At 37.9% G+C, this 18,118-nt stretch overlaps 1 protein-coding gene across 5 annotated transcripts in view; it reads left to right on the top strand.

The window, feature by feature from the left end:
• Nucleotides 1-17,511, top strand: part of kmt5b (lysine methyltransferase 5B) — a 70,268-nt gene extending 52,757 nt beyond the window's left edge. For 4 of the 5 annotated variants that reach the window (XM_063061832.1, XM_063061833.1, XM_063061829.1 and 1 more), the window contains exons 7-10: nucleotides 1,381-1,400; nucleotides 1,503-1,639; nucleotides 2,908-3,095; nucleotides 10,977-17,510. In XM_063061832.1, coding sequence (XP_062917902.1) covers nucleotides 1,381-1,400; nucleotides 1,503-1,639; nucleotides 2,908-3,095; nucleotides 10,977-12,589 — 1,958 coding nt within the window. In that variant the 3' untranslated portion in view covers nucleotides 12,590-17,510. Of the gene's footprint in view, nucleotides 1-1,380; nucleotides 1,401-1,502; nucleotides 1,640-2,907; nucleotides 3,096-10,976 lie in introns of all 5 variants that reach the window. The other variant, XM_063061834.1, reaches the window with a different exon arrangement.
• The last annotated feature ends 607 nt before the right edge of the window (nucleotides 17,512-18,118 follow it).

The following is an 18,118-nucleotide window of genomic DNA, read 5'->3' as shown; positions in this document are numbered from 1 at the left end:
GACTTGCATGGGAATGCTTCTGTGTCTGCGCAGTTTCCTGTAGCTATTGATCAGACTCTCAATAGCGAGGAAGAATATTAAATCATTCCTCCATTCAAAACTGTTTCAGTTCATCAATATTTCTGGGATACCTTGGATGAACAGCCCTCTTCAGATCATGCCAGAGCATTTCAATTGGGTTAAGGTCTTCACTCTGATTTGGACATTCCAAAATATGAATTTTCTTCTTTTTAATCCATTCTGCTGTTTATTTACTCTTGTGTTTCGATCATTGTCTTGTTGCGTCATTAAGCTTCAGGTGACTGACCTCTACCCTGACATTCCTCTGTAAAGTGCCTTGATAGAATTTTGAATTCATTGCTCCGTCAACGAATTCAGCTCTCCAGGCCCTGGAGCAGCAAAGCAGCCCCAAGCCATGATGTCCCTTCCACCATGCTTCACAGTTGGGATGAGGTTTTGGTGTTGTTGTGCAGTGCCCTTTTTTCTCCAAGCATAGCAATATGCATTTCTTTCAAAAAGTTGAACTTCTGTCTCACCTATCCGCAGAACATTGTCCCACAAGTGTTGTAGAACATCCAGGTGGTCTGTTGCAAACTTGAGGCGTGCAGCAATGCTTTATTTTTTTTAGAGAACAGTGACTTCCTCCATGGTGTCCTTACATGAACAGAGACTGTTGCAAGTTCTAGAGATCTCTGCAGGTCTTTTGCTGTTACCCTTGGGTTCTTTTTCACCTTGCCCGTAGTGCTCTTGGTGTGATCTTTGCAGGATGACCACTCCTTGGAAGAGTAGCATCAGTACTGAATTTCATCCATTTGTACACAATTTCTCTTACTGTGGACTGATGAACAGTCAGGTCTTTAGAAATACTTTTGTAGCCTTTTCCAGCTTCATGCATCTCTACAATTCTTCTAAGGTCCTCAAAGTTGTTTTGATCAAGGTATGGGGCACATAAACAGATATTTTTTAAAAGAGCAGGCTCTGTGAGTAACCTGACTTTGTGTGTTCTTTTTCTTTAGAGCAGGGCACCTCTACAACCTACACCTCCAATGTCATCTCATTGATTGGAGCACCTGACTCCAAATAGCTTTTGTAGAAGGCATTACCCCAGAGGTTTTTTGATCCTAGACTGTGATTGTTTGAATGGTGTATTGATGAGAAGTAGTACAATTGTTTGTGTGTTATTAGTTTAGGCAGATTGTGTCTGTCTATTATTGTCACTTAAATGAAGATCAGACCACATTTATGAGTAATTTCTTGCAACTATATTAAATATGCCCATTTTAATCTGAATAAAACTCACTTTTAAAATGTTTTAAATCTTGGTTATAATGTGTTAATCATTTTATTCCTTTTTCTCTCCCAATTTCATGTTCCTTTAAGACTGCAGGCCAAACTGTAAGGTAGGCTATCATTTTGCTTTTATCAAACTAATTATTTTGATGTAAATCAAAATCTGATACTTATTGACAAAGGATTTAAATTGTATTTCTTTTTAATCTTAGTTTGTATCAACTGGTCGGGATACAGCTTGTGTAAAAGTATTGAGAGACATTGAACCGGGTGAAGAAATTTCCTGTTACTATGGAGATGGCTTCTTTGGTGAAAACAATGAATTTTGTGAATGCTATACTTGTGAAAGGTAAGACTACTGACTCTTAATTTAATTCGCTTGTGTGCATCATTATCTCTTTGCATTTGAATAGGAGCTCAATGCTTGAAAGTCCATATTTCAAACTTGCTTCCATAAATGTTTTCATGTGGATGACTTAAGAGATCCCACAGCCACCTGTGACTTGTTTGTTTGTTACTGGCATCTGGATTAAATTCGTGCTCACTCAGATATCACCTTGAGAAATTGCCAGACAAAGGCAGGTTCATTCTGAGAAATAAAGCCCTATGCAAGACAGTTTACCCCAAGAGTAAATCCTGTCATGTTTCTAAGGGGCTGGCATCACAACAAACCTTGTCCACAAATCAAATGGGAGAAAAGATGTTCTGACATCTATCCAAGCTACACCCCAATTTTGATGGTTATCAAACAGTGGATGGTTCTTGTGTTTAGAAACTTTATAAACATTATGAAAAGTTTTAAAATATAAAATGCCACTCGAGCCAGCACAATGGCATGGAATAAGTGCTGCTACTTAAGCTCCAGGAACCCAGATTGAGTCCTGATCTTGGCTGCTTCATGTGTGGAGTTTGCATGTTCTCCCTGTGACTACATGGGTTTCTTGCTGGTGTTCTGGATTATTCCACATCCCAAAAATTTGCTGGTAGGTTAATTGGCTACTGCAAATTGCCATTTTGTGTAGATGGTTGGGAAAGAATCTAAGGGAAGTTGATAAGCATGTGAGACACGTTAAGTTGCAGTGGAGAAGGGAATGATTAATGAGATTACTGCGCTCAGGACTGGCACTGGACAAATAGGATGAATAACCACCTGTTTTGCAACAAGTAATTTAAAATAATTATTTTTTAAAAACTGAAAATTTTAAGCATAAACAATTGCATACCTAAAAATGCTAATAATACTTTCATGCCTCAATCATTCTCCTCTTCAAAATGGAGTAGATCTTTGCTGCAGCTTCATGCCACTACTATTTATAACCACTAGGGGGATCATATTCCTGTCTACCAGTGTGATGAAACAATTAAGGCTACTGCCCCAGCTAAATAGCAGGTATTGTTTCTTTCATTGAAAAGACAGAGTTTGATATCCAGACTTGTATAGAAAGTAAGGTACAGTACCTTGAGTTTCTATGTTTATATTTTGGATAAACTTAAAAGTTGGGTTTTATTTCTGTCTTTAAGATATTGGGTACTTCAGTAATATACGTAGTTAATATATAGAAAATATGTACAATTGGTTTTGTTATTAAAACTTTAGTGACTTCTTTTATATTCTAGGCGTGGCCAAGGTGCTTTCAGATCAAAGCCTGGACTTCCTGACCCTGTGCCAGTTATAAACAGCAAGTATGGACTCAGAGAAACAGATAAACGTTTGAACAGATTAAAAAAGTTGGGTGATAATGGAAAAAACTCTGATAACCAATCTGTGAGCTCAAACACTGATGCAGAGATTACTCAGGAAAAAGGTGTGATGTTTTTTAATATTATCCTTCTGTACCAGTTTCTTTTAAGTTGACTTTACTGAAGTCATAGAGTTTTCTGTATGATGTAATTCTGTTGTCAATATTAATATCATTAACATCTTTGGCTTACTCCATTTCAATTTATCTATGCTCTGGTGTTTCTCTGGCTGATCATCGTCACATATGGGAATGGACCAGCTGCTAAAACTACATTTAACAAGTGGAATTTGTTTAAAATTGTAAGAGTACAAAGTCAGCATGTCTCTGTAAGGGTAAGAAGTAAATGTGTTCAGGGAACCTTGATTAATAAAGGTAATTATGGGTTTGATCAGGAAAAAAAAGGACATGTATGTCAGATATTGGAAATTATAATCAAGTGAGTTCTTTGTTTTTACAGAGAATGTAAAGGGATCTTAAAAAATGTAAGGGGGGGGGAGAAGGAGGCCTGAAATGACCCTGGCCAACAGTATTAAAAACCATTTATTCTAAAACTTTGTATAAAGATCTAGAATTTATGAAAGGGCATCAAAGAGACAGCATTTGTAATAGTGTCATTTATGCAAAAAAAAAGACATCCCATTTCTGTTGTGGAAATACGGAAGTGGAAAAGTCCAGCAAAAGACAGGAAAGTAAAGTAAATATTACTAATTTACTAGACTTGTAGAAGGAAGGAAATGACATTATATGTATTGAATAGAATGCCAATTGAACACCTCAGTGAGCATGTCTCATTGCAATTATCATAAATTGGTCAGCTGACTGTGTAACCCATGAAGTGTCTGACTTTAGTACTGCAGTACTTAATGATTGTCTTACAGCATATTTGAAGCAGCTGCATTCTCAGTTAATCAGTGTTGATCTATTTTATAGATGGAGACATCTATAGAACATAGAGAACATAGAAATTTATAGCACATTACAGGCCGATCATTTAACCTACTCCAGAGACTGCCTAGAATTTCCTTAGTTGCGTAGCTCTCTATTTTTCTAAGCTTCATGTACCTAAGAGGCTCTTAAAGGACCCTATTGTGTCCGCTTCCACTGCCGGCAGTGCATTCCATGCACCCACCACTCTGGGAAAAACTTACCCTGCCATCCCCTCGGTACCTATTTCCAAGCACCTTAAAACTATGTCCCCTCATGATAGCCATTTCAGCCCTGGCAAAAAGCCTCTGGCTAGCCACACGATCAATGCCCATCCACGCGATCAATGCCCATCCACACAATCAGTGCCCATCCACACGATCATTCGGCCTATCTACACTGCTCTGCCATTCTATCATGGCTGATTTATTAACGCTCTCTGTACCGTTCTCCTGCCTTCTCCCTGTAATCTTTGACACCCTGACTAATCAAGAACCTATCAACTCTAAATATAATCAATGACCTGGCCTCCACAGCCATCCATGGCAATGAATTCCACAGATTTACAACCCTGTGGCTAAAGAAATTCCTCCTCATCTCTGTTCTAAATGGAGATCCCTCTATTTTGAGGCTGGGCCCTCTAGTCCTAGACTCTCATACTATCCTCCACACATCCACTGTACCTAGGTCTTTCATTATTTGATCAGTTTCAATGAGATTCTCCTTCATTCTTCTAAACTCCAGCGAGTATAGGCCCACAGCCATCAAGTGCTCCTCATGTGTTAACCCTTCAGTCCTGGAATCATTGTGAACCTCCTCTGAACCCTCTCCAATGCCAGCACATCTTTTCTGCGATAAGAGGCTCAAAACTGCTCACAATACAAGTGTGATCTGACCAATGCCTTGTGAAGCCTTAGCGTTACATCTTGTATTCTAGTCCTATCGAAATGAATGCTAACATTGCATTTGCCTTCCTTACCACTGACTCAATTCATTAACCTTCAGGGAATCCTGTACAAGGGCTCCTAAATCTCTTTGCATATCTGAATTTTTAATTTTCTCCCTGTTTAGAAAATGATGTACTCCTTTTTCTTCTAAAAAGTGCACAACCATACACTTCCCTACATTATGTTGCATCTGCCACTCCTTTGTCCATTCTCCCAGTCTAAGTCCTCCTGAAGACATCCTGCTTCCCCAACATTGCCTGCCACTCCATCTAACTTCATATCATATGCAAAGTTGGCCATTAATTCTGTCACCAAAATCATTGCCATACAATGAAAAAGCAAGTGGTCCCAACACCAACCCCTTCAGAAAACCACTAGTCGCTGGCAGCCAACCAGCAAAGACCCTGTTTATCTCACTCTGCCTCTTGCCAGTCCAGCCAGTTTTCTATCCATGCTAGTATTTTTCCTGTATTACCATGGGCTCTTATCTTGTTAAGCAGCCTTCTGCATAGTACCTTGCTAAATCCAAGTAAACAACATCCACTGACTTTCCTTTTTTTACCTTTCATGTTATTTCCTCAAAGAATTCTAACAGATTTGTCAGGCAAGATTTCCCATTGTGGATAGTTAGAGGTTACTTGTCAAACGACTGACAACTACATTTGTTAGGCCCTGATCAGATTATTAGTTTTCAACACCACATACTGGCAAGGAGAGGGCAACAAAAACTAATTTGAATTTACTAGGAAGGCTTAAAATGGCTTTTAGGGGCATCACTTTTTCTCTGTTCACTTCTCATACATACATTTGGTATATTTACAACACAACCAACACTGGGACAAGCTTATTTAATCTATTGCAGTTACTGGAAAAAACGTAAACCTTAAATTCAGAATCTGTGTCCAAAATGATAGGCAGGATAACAATCTTTAAAGGGGGCATAATAACATCTACTTTATCAGTAATTTTGCGTCCAAATTCTCAGTTGGGCATACCAAAGTTAACAGTTGTACAAAATTAAAACTGCTTCACATCAAATCTATACTTGGAGCACAAAAGTTAGGGTGCATGGTGAAGGAAATAATATTGGGGACAAAGAAAGCAACTAATAGTCAATGAGGAAGAATTTCTTTACATGGCAATAATTGTTTTCCATAAGCACTGGGATTCTTTCAAGATATTATTAGATGTTATGGGAGGACCAAGTATTTGGCAGGTGTGAACTTTAATGTATTAAAGACGATCCACTAAAGATATACAATTACTGTATATTTAATTCACTTGTTTTCAACTTTATTTCAGTAATCCATTACTCCGGTTATTTTCAGTCTTGAATCTCCTGTAGGAGGAAACCTCCTTTCTATATTACCCTCTCAAAATCCTCAGGACTTTGTTTCAATTGCATCTCTGATTACTTTTCCAAATTTGCTGATGCAAACCATGCTTAAAGCAATCTTTTCCTATAAGGCAACCTTTTCTTGCTGATGCATTCCAGTGCATTAACGTTCATCCTTAAATAAAGAGACCAATCCTTTACACAGCACTTCAGATGTGGGTCTCCTCAGTGATCTTTTTAAGCTAAAGTGTAACCAACGAACTTTTGCCTACAACTCAAATGGTATGAACATAGAATGTCTTCAGTTTCAAGTTAGACCCCCCCCCCCAAATATTCTTTCATTATTCCGACTAGGCCACCAAGGTTCTATCTTCCTTCGTTCATTATTTTCATTCTGCCCTCTGCTCCCATTACCTAAATATGTCCCCTCCCTCACCTGGTTCCATCCACCCATTAGCCAAACACTTAACCACCTGTGTTTCCTAAGTTTCTTCGCCTTTGGCCCAACCTTCCTATCCAGTTCCCCCTCTCCCAAATCTGGTTTCAGCTGTCCATTGTATCTCTGTTTCCATTCATCACCCACTTCACCTATCAGCTACAACTCTGACTTGCCTCCTAATACTAACTATTCTCCTCTGTACTCTTGAGCCCTTACACAGGGTCCCAACCCAAACTGTCGACTGTCCCTTTGTCTCTAGAGATGCTACTTGGCCTGCTGAGTTCCTTAAGCAGTTAGTTTTTTTTAAAATCCAGATTCCAGCATGCAGTATTTTGTGCTTCCAAACTTTGTACTCAATTCCCCTTGCAAATAGCTTTCTTAATTTCCTACTGCATCTGCAACCTAGCCATTTGTAAATCATGCATCAGGGCTCCCAGATCTCCCTTTATCATTACATAATGCACATTTTTATTTTTCATCCAGATCTGGGAAAAGTTAATAATTAAATAAATTGTAGCTTCTGTGGGTTTATCTTTTGTTTCTTTACTTGTCCCTTTACCTGCTTTTGTCCTGTAGTATTGTCCTTTTTATAGTGTAATCACTTATTTTTTCCTTTTCATATTTATATTACCTTATAAATTAGAAAGCCATTCATCCCATCAAGCCAAAAAAAATCTCATAAATTCTATTACTCACTCATTCCTCAAGCTATTTTCTCTCACTTGCCCATTAACAACCCCTGGATACTCCTTATTATAGGGGTAGTGTACAATAACCAGTTACTGACATTCAGTCTGATTTTGGAATGTGGGAAGAAACAGAACAGGTGTGGGGGGGGTGGTGTTGGTTGGGTTGGTTGGATGGTTGAGCAGACCCATATTTTTTTGTCTTCGTGTTACATTGTGATAAATTTAACCGAATTAAAGCACTCAGGTACTCGGCTGGTGTCATTTTATTCTGATTCCATATTTCTCTCATTAAGTGTGATGAGTGAATATGTCATTCCATGTGTTGGTCACTAGGGATTGCTGTAGAACAAAGAATTCTAAAGTTTCCATTTCCTCTGACCTATAGATTTTCTTGATTGTTTTGAAAATTAAATTATACCTAAATGTGTAAATCTTAAATGAGCAGATTGTAATAGAACTGGTGGCATTTTCCTATTTAACTGAGAGTGAGCCTGGGACATCAGATCCATCTTATACAAACCCCATTTCCAGAAAAGTTGGGATATTTTCCAAAATGCAGTAAAAACAAAAATCTGTGATATGTTAATTCAGGTGAATCTTTATTTAACTGACAAAAGTACAAAGAAAAGATTTTCAATAGTTTTACTGACCAACTTAATTGTATTTTGTAAATATACACAAATTTAGAATTTGATGGCTGCAACACACTCAACAAAAGTTGGGACAGAGTTAAAGTAAGATTGAAAAGTGCACAGAAAAGTCATGCTACTGTGACAATTATAGCCACCTGGGCTCGGGAGTACTTCGGAAAACCATTGTCACTCAACACAGTCCGTCACTGCATCCAGAAATGCAACTTGAAACTGTATTACGCAAGGAGGAAGCCATACATCAACTCTATGCAGAAACGCCGGCGAGTTCTCTGGGCCCCAGCTCATCTCAGATGGACCGAAAGACTGTGGAACCATGTGCTGTGGTCAGATGAGTCCGCATTTCAGCTAGTTTTCGGAAAAAACGAGCATCGAGTTCTCTGTGCCAAAGATGAAAACGACCATCCAGATTGTTATCAGCGAAAGGTGCAAAAGCCAGCATCTGTGATGGTATGGGGGTGCATCAGTGCCCACGGCATGAGTGAGTTGTATGTATGTGAAAGTACCATTGACTCTGAGGCGTATATTAGGATTTTAGAGAGATGTATGTTGCCATCAAGGCGACATCTCTTCCCGGGACGTCCATGCTTATTTCAGCAGGACAATGCCAGGCCGCATTCTGCACGGGCTACCACAGCGTGGCTTTGTAGACACAGAGTGCGTGTGCTTGACTGGTCTGCTGCCAGTCCAGATCTATCTCCTATTGAAAATGTATGGCGCATCATGAAGAGGAGAATCAGACAACGGAGACCACGGACTGTTGAGCAGCTGAAGTCTTATATCAAGCAAGAATGGACAAAATTTCCAATTGCAGATCTACTACAATTAGTATCCTCAGTTCCAAAACAATTAAAAAGTGTTATTAAAAGGAAAGGTGATGTAACACAATGGTAAACATGCCTCTGTCCCAACTTTTGTTGGGTGTGTTGCAGCCATCAAATTCTAAATTTGTGTATGTTTACAAAATACAATTAAGTTGGTCAGTAAAACTATTGAAAATATTTTCTTTGTACTTTTGTCAGTTAAATAAAGGTTCACGTGAATAAACATATCACAGATTTTTGTTTTTATTGCATTTTGGAAAATATCCCAACGTTTCTGGAAATGGGGTTTGTAGATTCGAAATGTGGAATGTGTCAGTTTGCACTGTTACTGGGTTTCATGGGCTTCAGATCAACGTGCTCAATCCTCCATTTATACTGGGGAATTGCCACTCTGATCCTACCATTTTGGACGAAAGCAGGACATTTGATCCTGTTGATTTTGATTGGGGTTGTGGGCATGCAGATATAAAACACAAAGGAGCTGAACTCCTTGTTAATTGACCTGATTTAATATTTTTGTTCTTGGGAGTTTTTTATGAAGTTTCTAGGCTATTTTTAATATTTAAAGAAGTACTTCATTTTAGTAGTTTTTAAAAGTTCCAAGTGTGAAGTATGTTTTTTTTTAAAACAAAGCATTGACTGTTTTGACATTTGTCAAAGCTGGGTGTAGGACTTTGCTGGTTACCAAGGCTAATGGAGACATTTTGGAGGGAGGTCAAGTTGCTGTTCCAACTTTACCACTGGAGCCCAGAATACTTTTGGCCAACAAAATAGGCCCTCTGCCTCTCAATCTATAAATTCAGACTTGAGGAGGTGGCAGAGGGTGTGCCTGAGCAGTGAGATTAGCCAAGCATCTGGCAAGTTGGCACAAAGTGATACCCATGAGCTCTTTCGAGTTGTCAGCTTTAGCAGAAACCTTGCTGCAGTCTAAACTGCTGAATGATTGTTAATGTCATTTGGACTAATTCTAAACCTCTGCTGTAATATACACTCAATTACCACTTTATTAGGTACCTCCTGTACCTAATAAAGTGGCCACTGAGTACGTATCCATTGGCTGTTGCTGCTGTAGCCCATCCATTGAGGTTCAATGTGTTGTGCATTCAGAGGTACTCTTCTGCGTAGCACTGTTGTAACACATGATTATTTGAGTTACTGCCGCATTTTTGTAAGCTTGAACCAGTCTGGCCATTCTTTATCCTCTCTCACTAACAAGGCATTTTTGCCCACAGAACTGCTGCTCACTGGATATTTTTCTTTCTTATTCACACCATTCTCTGTAAACTCTAGAGACTGTTGTGTGTGGAAGTCTCAGGAGATCAGCAGTTTCTGAGATACTGAATCACCCCATCTGGCACTGACAATGATTCTATGGTCAAAGTCACTTAGATCACATTTCTTCCCCATTCTGATGTTTGGTCTGAACAACAACTGAATTTCTTGATCATGTCTGCATGCTTTTATGCATTGAGTTGCTGCCACATGATTGGCTGATCAGATATTTGCATTAACAAGCAGGTGTATCTAGTAAAGTGGCCACTGAGTGCATCTCTTACCCCTCTTCTGAGAAGAAATTGCAAATAAGGAACTGTCATATATTTTACCCTTTAAATTCACCTATGTGAATACTTCATCAAAATCTTCTAAATGAAAGTGTGCTCATCTTAGGCAAAATTTCTTGATTCTGATGTAGAACTGTGAAAGGAGCCAGTAAAAGTTTGAGTAAATATCTGATGTGGCAAACTGTTTAAGCAAACATTGTGAATCATATAAAACTGTTTAACAATGCAGATAAGCATGATAGAAAGCTTCCTTGAGCTATTTGATTTGGGAGTGGGGCTGGAGAAGGAGGAGGAGAGAAATTATACTAGCCTAAGAGGGCCCTTTAATTTTGCAAATTAATTTGTGTATAACCGCACAGTTGTGAGTTTATTTACATTTGCTACAATTGTAGCCAGTCAGTATTTGAATGATAAAATGCAAGTTTGTTGAAGACATTGAATTAGAGTCCTGTAGGAATCAGTGGTTCATTGTTTGCATTAAACTTTAGCATGCAATTGATGATCAAATACATTATTGTGTAGATTTTATTAGAAGATAAGCTTTTAAAATTAGTGTTTATTTCTCTTTTTCAGCTACAACTAGAAAATCAATCAATATAAAAAAGGATAGTAAAAGCAGAACAAGGCAAACTTTGCCCAGAACATCAGCTGCCTCTAATTCTACCTCATCTTCTTCAAAAATGTGTTCTGCGGGTAATTCTAAGGTACCAAAGAAACTGAAAACCTCAAGGCCAGTAAGGTCTTTGCCCCTAAAATCTGGATTAAGAAGTGAATCTAGAAGATCAGAGCAAAAGCCTAGTTTTGGAGGTCTTGAAATGGACAACTTAGTGCTGAAGGAGCCTAAAGTAGTTCTTTATAAGAATTTGCCACTTGAGAAGGAGAAAGACTTAGAGGGGCCAGCAAAAATTGAAGGTTCGGGTAGGTGCCTGACCAGACATGCTGTTGGAGAAACAAACATCAATTCTGTAAAAGAACTGCATAAAATTTCTCGCTTGCGTAACGGAACTATCCCTTGTGCCTACATGACCCGACGGGCAAAAAGAACAAGACTTGCCCTCAGAGAGTCCTGTGAGGTTCCTTCACTGGATCTTGAACCAAATACAGTGGACAATGAAAATATTCATTGCACTGCACAGAATGAACTTGTGGACTCAATCTCACATGCATGTGATGGCACCCATATAAACCCATTGATCCAGGAAACTGATGTAGGTACAAACTGCCAAAAGAGTGGGGTGTGTTTGAGCAGGAGAAGGTCACAAGGAAAACTAGAAAAAATTGATGCACAGTTAGATAAATGTGAGCGCATGTTATCTTGCTCTGTAAAAGATGGTGTGATGGGGGAATCAATACCTGAGTTGGTAAGTCCTCCAATTCACAATCTCAATGGGGGTGAAAAAGTTGCTTTGGTGAATGTATCTGGTGTTTACAGAGACTGTGTTGGTTCATCAAAAGGTGACACTTCAGATTCCTTCATGGTTTCTCACAAATCAAAAAGTTCACAATCTCATAAAATAAGAAGTGACCATTCAAGAAGAACAGGAGAAAGAAGCAGAAAGAAACGACGAATCACGAGATATGATGCACAATTAATACTTGAAAACAGTACTGGGATTCCTAAGTTGACTCTCCGTAGACGACGTGACAGCAGTAGTAGTAAGACTAATGACCAAGAAGTGGATGGAAAGAAATCAAAAATTAGTATCAAACTGAGCAAAGACTATGAAAATGACAAAGGTAATAATTATGTAGCAAAGCTCAGTAATGGGTTCACGACAGGCTCAGGAAATAATTCTACAAAACTTAAGATACAGCTGAAACGTGAGGAACAGAATAAAGGAATTAAGCGATCACACTCCGTCATGGAAGACCTCTGTGACAGTGGCATGTGTTGTGACAATGCTGTTTTTCTGAGGCCTAATGGGGAGTTCTATGAGCATAGACAACACAGAGATGATGAAGAGGATGACGATGATGATGATACTTCCTCATCTTTGTCATCGTCCTCATCATCATCGTCGTCTTCCTCATCATCTGAGGAGGATGATTATGATGATGAGTTTGAAGATGACTTTATTCCACTTCCTCAGGCAAAAAGACTAAGACTTATTGTTGGTAAAGACTCCATAGATATCGACATCTCATCAAGGAGGAGAGAAGACCAGTCTTTAAGGCTTAATGCATAACTTTTGGTTCCATACTAACCATAATGTACAGTACTTTCCAATCAATTATTCCACATTTGAATGAATTTACTGTAAAATTTTGATGGCACTTCTGTATTCATTATCAACATAAATATTGTAGAAAGTGTACAGTATATTGACTCATTTGATTTGTTTTTTTTGCAGATTTTTATTGTACTATTAATAGCCTTACCATGTGCAATTCTGAGTTTTGGAGGAACTCACTCTGTGGTAGAATTAAGGTATAAAGCAGAATTGTTGTACATAAAGATCAGATTTCTTCTCATTTATTTCTCCTTTTGAGCCTCAATATTTTGAAACACAATTATGGTGGGTATTCCGTTTTTTAAAATAAAAACTTGAGTCTGCTGTGCTTTACGAATGAAGGTTGAAGAAAGCAAAAAGTAGTGGCAGCAAGTACAAACAAGCAACAAATTTCTATTAGTTGTCCTTATCACCAGCAAAGGAATTGTAGCTTTTAGGCTCGTTTGCTAGGTGTTTTCCCCAGGTTTTGTCAGTTTTACACTGTATGCTGTCCCAGATGTACTGTCTGTGGCCTTTGTTAGTAGCCAGCTATTGGTTGGAAGTTTAAATAAATGGAGTTGTTTCAATAAAATAAGCGTGAGCCATTTGCTGACCTTGGAATACAGATTATGTGCAGGGTATAGTTCTTTACAGCCTTAAGTATTAATATACTTTGTATAGCACCTATAAATGTAAATTATTTAGAATCCTTGTATTCACTTTGGACTGTTAATATAGCTGCAAAACAATATTTGTAGGTTTCCTGGAAAACTGATCCTGTGATTAATTTTTTTAAAACTAATTCAACATCTTTTTGTAACAATTTGGTATTAAACTCATAAAAATTGAATTTAAATTTGAATTTTTATATGCACAAGAATTGTATGTGTATTCTGTAATGGTAATGATGTTCATCCAGTATTTCTTCACTTGCATTTCTTGGCACTTTTCAACATATTGGTGGATGTCTGAATTAGTAATTCAATCTTATTCTGGCAATTGAACTTAGCCAAAGATTGAAAAGTAATTCCATGAAAATAATTCTTAGTTGCTTTAATACCACTCATGACCTTTGTACATAAGGTTTGTGCTTGCATTGAGCGGCTGCTGTTTTCTCATTTATTCTCATCAAGAGAACAGTGAGTTATTTTATAAGCCTCTTGATCTGATGTATAGCATTACTTGATGTCTGTCTAAATAATCTTGTGTGATTTTTTTTGTTCTGTTGAGTTTTGTTGTGAAAGCACACTGAGATCTAAAAGAAAAACAATGTAAAACTAATCAAAATGAATGTAAATTGATTTTTAAATCCTCCAAAAACAGTAATTTTAATAAATAGGGACTGACTTACACAATTTGTTTCCTAGTAACCAGCCAGCCCTCAAGATGCTTAAGAACTGGACAATTTATCTTTGAGAAGCTCTCAAGCCCTAAAGTGTGTTGTGTTTTTTTTAAAGTCCCTGCCATATAATAGAGAGCCAAGATGGTACACTCACAAAATATGTATTCTTATTTTCGATTAGATACATTCTATTTCCCAAATTTTATCTTGATGTTTTGGTTGTCATTTTGTAATCCTGTTCTGAACCTAGTTGTGTTTTTTTTTGGAACACAAAGACTGCAGATGCTGGAAATCCAATGCAACACATACAAAATGCTACAAGAACTCAGCAGGTCAGGCAGCATATATGGGATGGAACTGATAGTCAATGTTTTGGGCAAGATCCTTCAGGACTGCAAGGAAGGGGGGAAGATGCTAGCTGGAAGGTGGTGGGTGCATCCAAGTGAAAGATTAAGGGCTGAAGAAAGAATCTGATAGGAGATTGGACCATTGGAGAAAGGGGAGAAGGGAAGGACCCAGGGAGAAGTAATAAGCAGGTGAGAAGAGGAAAAAGATCAGAGTAGGGAATGAGAGGGGGAATTGGTTACTGAAAGGTGAAATCAATATTCATTCCATCAGATTGGAGGCCACCCAGGCAGAATATAAGGTGTTGCTCCTCCAACCTCCAAGGCACAAGAGAAGGCCTTGACTAGTTTTTAATGATTCTTTGTTGCATTCTTGTGTCACTGTTTTTCCAATATTGTAATGTATATTCTTTGTGTCTGTCTCCCTTTGTAGTTCTGAATTTCCATATATTTGTGAAGCTCTCAATGTACTCTCTAGGTAGTGTTTGTCATGCTTTGCTTCTGCATTCTTCTCTATTTTCTTCCATTTTTCAGTTAGCTTTGTGTTCCTCATGGCCACTTTTAAAGCATCCCTCGTGCATTCTGTTGTTGCTGCTCTTCATTTCTGTCTCTTGTGCCTACCTCTGCTTTGCCGCTCCCTTGTTATCTCTTTTAAATTGTTCCTGTTGTCTCATTGTTCTATAATCTGTGGCCGTTTATTCTGCATTATGTATGTCTCTTGCGCTGAAATGATCTGGTCTGACAGTTTCTCTTTCTTCAGAAAGTTTTTCCTGCGCAGACCCTGATTTCTCCATCACATCTTTAACTTCTGTGCATTCTAGAACAACTTCATCATCTTTTGCAGGTTTGAACCTGCAGGTGGAGGGGTCTATATCTGCACTGCTGTTCAATAATATCATGGTTGATATTTTACTTGATGATATTTTTCTGTACTAATCTTGTGTATCTTTTCTGCTTTCCACAGCAACCACTCTTTGTAACTCCCTGGTCTGCCATTCCTCACCACCCACCCTCCCACCTCCTGGCACTTTCCTGTACAACCAAAGGAAGTGCAACACCTGCCCTCTCACCATCTCTCTCAAAATCATTCAGGAAACTCCTCTGGGTGAGGTAGAGATTTACATTGACTTCCTTCAAACTTATCCATTGCACTTGGTGCTCTTAATAGGGCATCATGAACATTGGTGAGGCCAAGCATGAACTATGTGACCGGTTTGTAGAATACTTGGCCTTTGTCTGCAATGGCCATCTTGAGCTTCCAGTTGCATGCCATTTCAACTCACACCGAGCTGCCTGTCTATCTTTGGCCTTCTCCACTGACATGGTGAGGCCAGACACAAATAGGACCTCATAATCTGCTTGGGTAGCTTACAGTCCAGTGCTGAATACGTTGAGTTTTCCAATTTCAAGTGACCCATTCAACCTATGTTCATTTCTGACTCTGAGTCCTGGTGTTCTCTTTCCCTTCGTTGACCTTTCCCATTTCCCTCTGCCCATCAACCACACACCTAACACTTGTTTCTTCTCCCCATAATTTGACCCAGATTTCCTCCAGCAATTTGTTTTTGCTCTGGATTCCAGCATCTGCAGTACCTTGTTTCTCCTTTTTTTAACTTCCTTTTTTTAAACTTCTTTGAAGTTTTGTTTGTTTCTTTTAGCCATCCTTACATGTTCTTATTTCTGATATTGATCCTGTCCTTTTACACCTTGTGTTTAGAGTCAGCCAAAATAACATCATAAATAAAGATTTCCGTTTGCTATCACTTTAGTCAGACTAGTACTAATTGTAAAATTCTTTACAGTTTCGGGGAGGAGTTGTCCTTGTTAAGAACCATTGTGTGCATCATTATGCCTTTTAAGGAAGCAGTGGAGAACAGCAGGATAAGAGTAGTTAGGGGTAGGTTCAGTTGCTGTGATAGGGTAAGAAATGGACAGGACTATAAAACTAACTGAATTTATATATTGACCGTTGAGATTAAACCAGGTGTGTTTAGTTTGGATCCGAGAGACTGGGAGAATGCGATTGATGATGGGATTAACTAAATAAACTAAACAAGAGCAAGGCTGTAATCAATTAAGGAAAAATTAATAGAAAAGTAATTTTGGAGAGGTAGCAAAAGTGGTCAATCGATAAAATAGAAGTAACATTTTCTAATACTCCTGATCTTCATTGCTGTTATTTGGCTTATTTTTGGACAGTGATTGCTTGATATCTGAAATTAAAATAAAATTCTGGAAATAGTCTGGCTGGGCAATGTTTGTGAGGAAAGCAACAATAGTAACATTTTTTACCTTGTGTCAACACCACAGATTCTGCCTAACCTCCCAAATAATTCCATACTTGGAAGTATGGAAGTATTTCCAAGTTTGTTTTTCTCTTTCCTTCATCTAATATATGTTGTACTTTGCCTTTCAAAAAGATTTCTCTCAAATAATATACGATTAACCCATAGATGACTTACAAAGCAAATATTTTCACCTTTTGGCATCTATGAAAGCAGCCAATTAAGTTTTAATACGGATATTATTTTGCTGTTAGCTCTCTAGTGCATGAAGACCAAGTCATAAAAATGGAGATAAATATACACCGTTTGCTGTTGCCCTTTTACTGTACTCTTGTTATTTATATTGGAGTAAAATATTTTTGGCTAGTTACTTTAAATGATCATTTTAGCATGTAGATTTTTTAAAATAAGATATTTTAATTTTTTGAAGATGCTAAGTCTGTGATTTTTAACCAACCAATTGAAGTTGATTGGCACTCTTGTAACTTCTGAATATCCTGCTGAGAAAATGCAAGTATAAAGAATGACTAAAGGAAATTATTGAAAGGCCCATGGACGTGCATCCAGTAATGATTGGCATTTTCCGAAGAAGGAAAATCTGAATAAAGAAAGTCTTGGTGATTATGGTAGTTACAAGATCAAACTGATCCATGGTGTATGCTCATACATTGAATCTATTTACAGAAATAGAAAGCAACAATTGTCTACTAAGTGTTTTTAATAGACTTGGGGAAAGAATATTAAAGCAACCATGTCCTGTGGATGAAATGCTTCCCACTGATTAACTTTTACTGAAAAGTAATCACTCCTTCACTTCTGACGGTTTATTTTAAAGTACTTTCTGTTAAATGTCAATGAAAAATATTTTCATTCCAGTTTATCATAGTTTCATCAATTACAAGATATGCACACATTGAACAGTGTAAAACTATTTTTCTTTATTGCTTATCTGTTTATGCAGTCTGTTTAAATTGATGGTGTGAAGTAGAATTAAATGAAATTCTAGAAGCGAGTTGCCTTAAATAGTGAAAATTGAGCAAGTTCTATGATAACATTACTTGAAATCAATTTGTAACAAAATTAAAATGAATTTTGTTGTTTGTTATATCAGCAGAGCTAATTTAACCCAATGTATTAATCTATATTAGTGCTGTTTATCTGCATTTGGTGTGTAGCTTTCTTTATCTTAACAATTGAAGTGTTTGTTTTGGTGCTGATTAATTGAGGGTACTTATTTCAGGCAATTGAAAACACTGTATGGGGGAAGTGGACAGGGTAGAATTCTTCTTGGATCTCTTCTAAACTTATTACTTCCCACATATACTTTTTTGTTTTAGGTGAGGAACAAAGGTTTTTATTATATATTTTACCCCATAATTTTGTACAGATCTGTCAGATTGCCTACATCCACCTCCACTTCAGGGAAAACAAACCCAGCCTATCTAATCACAAATAAGAGAAAATCTGCAGATGCTGGAAATCCAAGCGACACGCACAAAATACTGGAGGAACTCAGCAGACCAGGCAGCATCTA

This window comes from Mobula hypostoma, chromosome 11 (assembly GCF_963921235.1).
Source record: "Mobula hypostoma chromosome 11, sMobHyp1.1, whole genome shotgun sequence".
In the NCBI taxonomy this organism is placed as follows: domain Eukaryota; kingdom Metazoa; phylum Chordata; class Chondrichthyes; order Myliobatiformes; family Myliobatidae; genus Mobula; species Mobula hypostoma.
The sequence above is the reverse complement of the archived record's forward strand: the minus strand, read 5'-3'. Positions and strand labels throughout refer to the sequence as shown.